We start from the raw sequence: 6,108 nt of genomic DNA on the forward strand, positions 1-6,108 counted from the left end.
GCCTCTTAGGTACACACACACACACACACACACGCACACACACACACACACTGTAGTATGTAGTATAAATGAAAGACAATCTCAGGGAGTGCTAGTAATGAAGGAGCATAAAAGAATTTGGTGACAGAGAGAGAGAGAGAAAGAGAGAGAGAGAAAGAGAGAGAGAGAGAGAGAGAGAAATTGGCAAGTAAATAGATTGAGCCCATACTGTTTGCCTGTCTCTTTTTCTTTGTTTCAATCACTGTTTATCTTTCTGCATCTTTCTGTCTTGTATCCTTGTGTTTCTCTGTCGCTCTTTTCAAGACCTAGAATTTCATGGGTTTATAGAAATCCCCTAAGTTAAACTCTTTCTCCCAATGCAAAATAGCCATTGTTATACAACTTAAAGTCTTTCACAGATTTCAGTGACCAAAAAGTTCATCTCAGAATCAGCAAAGCAAGAAATAATTTTAGAAAAAAAATTGATGTCTATTAGTTTCCTGACAGCTTCTTTCACATCTTTGCTCCTCAGACAATATATTAGGTGGTTCAGCATCAGAATGACCACTGTGTAAAACACAGGAGTCACTTTCACTATGAGCCATGAGATTTTAGAACTGGGGATACAGTAGAGAAAGAGAAGGGTCCCAGAGAAAGTGGAGGTGACAATCAGGTGAGAGGCAAAGTGGAGAAGGCTTTGTTCCTCCCAATGGCTGACTGGATCTGTATGATGGTGACAAAAATTAATATATAGGATGTGAGGATGGTTATGAGGAGGCTCAGGATATTAAAATTAGCAAGGATGAAATGTATCTTTTCACTTAAGTGTCTGAACAGGAGGCAGAGAAGATGATAGAATACTCATAGAGAGAATTATTAATGATGTTAGTCCCACAAAAGGACAATCTAATGAGAGACCAGGTAAACGGGAGGGAAGAAGTTATTCCCCATACATATGCCCCAGTCACCAGCAGTGTATATCATTTCCTGGACATGATAACCACATACAGAAAGGGATAACAAATGGCCACAAAGCGGTCATAGGCCATCACTGCCAATAAGAAAGCTTCTATCAACACACTGGTAGTGGTAAATAATACTGTCTGATGCAGCTTACAAAGGAAATCTTTCTTCCACAACTAGGTTTTCTAAGAGCTTGGGTGTAACTCAAGTGGAGTAACAGAAATCCACAAAAGATAAGTGACTGAAGAAAAAGTATATGGGGGTATGGAGTTCAGGGTTGATCATGATTATCATAATCATGCCCAAATTCCCCAACATTGTGACCTGGAGGGGGATATGGAGATTTGGGTAGTCAGAGAATCCAAAGAGGATGAACATGACTGTAGCAGTCACTTCATTCACCCTGGGTCCTGTTAAAGAAAATTACAGGATTTCAAAGCTAGATTTCAATGGCTATATACTAAAATCCTAACCTTTATAATATCTACCTACAAGTGATAGATAAAATTAGTCACCTAACCTTTTGGTTGAAGACCTTCAAGGAAGGGGAACTGATGAGACTTTAGGGAAACCAATTTGATGTGGACAGCTCTAATTGAGATGACACTTACACATACATTATATATAAATTTTCCTACTTGTATTTTCTAGCCCTTTTATTTTGTCTTCCTTTCTGGAGCCAATTACACTTCCATAATTGCCATAGTATTTTCCTCAAGTAAAATCCTATGATGCAATATTTTACTCCATAATTCTAGTGAATCTTTATTATCTTCAGGATCAAAAAAAGAAAAAGAAAAACAGTTCTATTTCAAATTTAAATACCTTTGCACTTCAATATAAACCCACTTTCTAGGACTACTATACATTATTCCCCTTCATGAACTCCATGGCCTATACAAATTGCCCTTATTTCTACTCCATATATATCTATATCTATATCTATACACACACACACACGCATATATATATATGTATACATACATATATGTATGTATATCTTCATTGCCCATCTCAGAACCTTTTCATAATTTCTCCTACACTGCCATAATGCATTCTTTTTCTGAGTTCACGTCTTAAGAGCTCTAGTTGTCTTTAAAAATCAGCTCAAATGACACCTTCCCTCCACAAAATGTTTCACAAATGTAGTACTCATGTGATACTTATGTGTTATCACCAAGATGTTTCCAATGTTGCTTCCAAGAGAGAAGGTAACATCTGTGAAGACATGGAATTTTTGTGCAAGTTTTAGTAAAACCAATACCTAACTACTGCCTAGTAAATAAATAATAACTGCTTGTTGATTTACTCCTTAGCTCTTCAGATACATGAAGGCAGTTATCAAGGACTTTAAGTCTTTTTTCTAGCATGCCCATACCAAAATTCTTTCACTAATTCTCATTTGGCAAGAATTAGAGTTCCTTCTTCACATACATCACCCTGCTGTGCACACTTCCCTAATTATTTATGTCCTTCCTGTGATAAGTCACTCAGATTTGAGGATTATACTCTCTATATAGTGCTAGCAGACAAGAGTACAGAATTCTCCCATTCAAACAGAGGGAAGCTGTGCCTCTTTTAAATTTATCTTATAAGTAGTAAACTTATGTCTGTGAAATGACACTTAACAGAAGTTGAAATTAGATAATTTCAAAGCAGTTCCTCTTATATGATGAAAAATATTAATCTTTTATAGCAGCACACAAAAAAAGAACCTGTTTTATTTTCATAATTTGTTTTTTGTACGGATATTTTTAAAATTTATTCATTTTCCTATTGTAAATGTTAATGTTGATTGGTATTGAACATGTATCAATTGCTTTAAAATTACTCTTATCATTGAGTCAAGGTCACCCAGTGAATACTAGTCATCTTGGCTTTTGTCTTACCACTGAACTTCGTTAACTGAGGAGGAGAAAATGAGGTTAATGAATTAGCAGTTTTACCTTGGATAGACTTGAATAAATAATGAAAAGTGAAATGTGCAGAAGCAAGAAAACATTGTATTCAGTAACAGCAATATCATTTTATTAACAACATTTGGGCTAAGTAATTTTGATGAGTATAAATTACCAAATTAACTACAAAAGGAGTATAAAAGAAGATATTATCTATATTCAGAGGAAGAACAGATAACTAGAAGTATGTATAGAATGATTTTTCATACACACACATATATTATCCACATGTTTGTGTGTACATACATGCATATCATTGTGTGTGTGTATAGATATTTGCATGTAATGGTAGCCATCTCAAGGTCAGGGGAGGCAGAGGGAAAAAAGGAAAAAGAAATTTGCATGGTAATTGAATATATGTTTAAAAGGGATAACAATTTGTACATTCTAGATTTCAAGTTTTATTTCTAATAAACTTTTTATTACTCTGTGTTTGGAAATGCTCTTTTATTTCATTAAGTAAAAATAGAAATAAATTGGAAGCCAATTTCTACAATAGAGTTGCTCATGTTGAAAGAAAGGAGAGCTAGGAATCTTTGTCTTCACACTAACAATGAATCAATAAACTTACACTTGTTAACCTTTTCCTACATTACAAGAACTGTAGTAAGCACTTTGTAGGACTAAACTTGGCTTAATGAGAAATTCTATTATTCCATTGAGTTGCTCCAGGTGTGGGTAACTATTATTCTCTTAAAACAGTGAATATGGCCTCTCATCAGGGTATCTGTTTCTGGAGAGCCTCCTAAAGCCACCTGTTTATCCTATTAGCTCACAGGTTAGATTATTCTTCTATTTTTTCTGTAAAGTAATGGAAATGTGAAGATTGAAAAAGAAAAAGAAATGGCATTCACACTTGTAGAATCACTAGATTTATTTTTACATTAAACTTTGTTGAAAGTTTCTGAGGTTGATGCTACTCATGGAGTATATTAAAATGATTTTATGCCAGTGATTTTTCTCATTTCAAACATTCTTGTTTCATTTGCCTAAGAATTATCTGATTTCATTTCATATGGTTGTAGAAAACTAAGGTGTGACTACCAGAGAAGTTAGTAACTGAATAGGACTCAGAGAATTGATTAAAAATAACCATAAATCCCATCAGTAGTGTTTAGCCAGTAGTCATAGAATCAATATAAATGATCTTATTGCAAAATTATTTTGAGATCCATTATTTTCCTGAAAGTTTCCTTCACATCATTGTTCCTTAGACTGTATATTAAGGGATTTAGCATAGGAATCACCACAGTATAAAAAACAGATCCGACTTTGACTACAAGAGATGGGTTTTTGGAATTGGGAATACAATAGAGGAAGACAATGGTCCCATAAAAGATGGTAACAGCTGTCAAGTGGGAGGCACAAGTGGAGAAAGCTTTATATCTCCCACTGGCTGAATGCATTTTGAGAATTGTGACAAAAATAAAAAGATAGGATGTAAGAATAATTATGAGGGTACAAAATGCATTGAGATTTACAAAGATAAAAAGTATTATCTCACTGAAATGTTTATCAGAGCAGGAAGCAGATAGGAAGACAGAATATTCACATACAAAGTTATTAATGATTTTGGTCTCACAAAATGATAATACAAGAAGTGAGTAGGTGAGTATAATCGAAGAAATTATGCCCCAAGAATATGCCACAGTCACTAGCAGGGCACAGAGTTTTGGGGACATGGAGACTGTGTACAGCAAAGGATAACATATAGCAACAAAGCGGTCATAGGCCATCACTGCCAACATAACCATCTCTGTCATCACAAAGGTGACACCAATGGAAAACTGTGTCATGCAAACTTTGATGGAGATGCTTTTGTCTTCAACAACTAAGTTTTCTAGTAGTTTTGGTATAACTATAGTGGAGTAACAGAAATCCACCAAGGACAAGTGCTTGAGGAAAAAGTACATGGGGGTGTGAAGTTTGGGATTGATCTTGATGACCACAATCATACCCACATTCCCCAACACAGTCACTGCATAGATAATGAGGAACAGTAGAAAGAGGGGCACCTGGAGCTCTGGATATTCAGAGAAGCCTAAGAGGATGAACATGATGGCACCACTCTGATTCCTCTCAGGGATCACCATGATTGCTGTTGGAGAGAATTAGAGATAGATCATGAGGAGCAAAACATAAATAAAATTGAGGAACAGAAGATAAGGCATGGGGTGTGAATGAGAAATTGTTTTTATTACAATTATTAGAGATACTAATAGGGTTAGTTATAAATTTAGCACTTTCTGTCAAGTCTCTTTGATTAAGAGAAAATCATGAAGTATGAATGAAGCTTAAGAAAGAATGAAATAAAGAATAGTCTCAATGTATGAATGGTTATATATTAATACAATCTTTTATAATCTGTATTTTAACAAATGTCCATTTTAGAAAATATAACCCATATATAAAATCTTAAGTGAAAAAGAGCCCACTAACTCCTGTGGCAACCTCTCATTTCTTCAGATACACACACACAAATATATATATATATATATATATATATATATACACACACACACACACACACACATACAGTTTTATGTGTATATGTGTATGTATATATGTATATGTATGTATGTGTATGTGTATACATACATGCACATATGTATATCTATAAATTATAAAGTAGAAGTAATGTGCCTATTAACATAAAAAACCCATTAGCAATAGTATGCTATAAAGGCAGCCAAGTGAGAGAGTACTAAATGTGGAGTCAGGAAAACCTTGGTTCAAATCAAGCTTCAGACATTTACTTGCTTTGTGACCCTGAAAAATTTATTTAACGTTAGTTTACCTAAGTTTCCTCATTTTTAAAATTAAACTAAACATAGTTCCTAATTGCTTGGGTTGATGTAAAGATTAAATAGGATAATATTTGTACAGTGCTTAAAACAATACTTGACAAATGTTAATTCTTATTTGTTTAAATGGCTTCAATCTTAGTAATGAGTCATAATGCCATTGTAATCATCAGTTAATCAGTTCACCTAGTTTGGCTGAATTTTATAACAAAAACAAGAATTACAACTAACATTTATATAGCATTTTCTATATGGCAATTATTTTGTTAAGTACTTTGCAGTTATTATCTAAATGATCTCAAAATAATCTGGAGAGTTATGTGCTATTATCCCAATTTTAAATTTTGGGAAACTGATGCCAACAGAGGTAAAAGTGACTTGCCCAGTGTTATTCAGCTAGTAAG

The 6,108-nt window shown here is 34.1% G+C and overlaps 1 protein-coding gene and 1 pseudogene across 1 annotated transcript; both read right to left on the reverse strand.

Annotated features, from left to right (window-relative positions):
• Positions 1-382: 382 nt before the first annotated feature.
• On the reverse strand, positions 383-2,312 carry LOC118855020 (annotated as a pseudogene).
• Positions 2,313-4,048: 1,736 nt separating this feature from the next.
• LOC118853987 (olfactory receptor 5D13-like) lies at positions 4,049-4,993 on the reverse strand. The gene has a single exon (XM_036764278.1). The coding sequence runs from the start codon at positions 4,991-4,993 to the stop codon at positions 4,049-4,051; it is 945 nt and encodes a 314-aa protein (XP_036620173.1).
• Positions 4,994-6,108: the final 1,115 nt, after the last annotated feature.

The sequence above is a fragment of the Trichosurus vulpecula genome, chromosome 6, assembly GCF_011100635.1.
Source record: "Trichosurus vulpecula isolate mTriVul1 chromosome 6, mTriVul1.pri, whole genome shotgun sequence".
NCBI lineage: Eukaryota > Metazoa > Chordata > Mammalia > Diprotodontia > Phalangeridae > Trichosurus > Trichosurus vulpecula.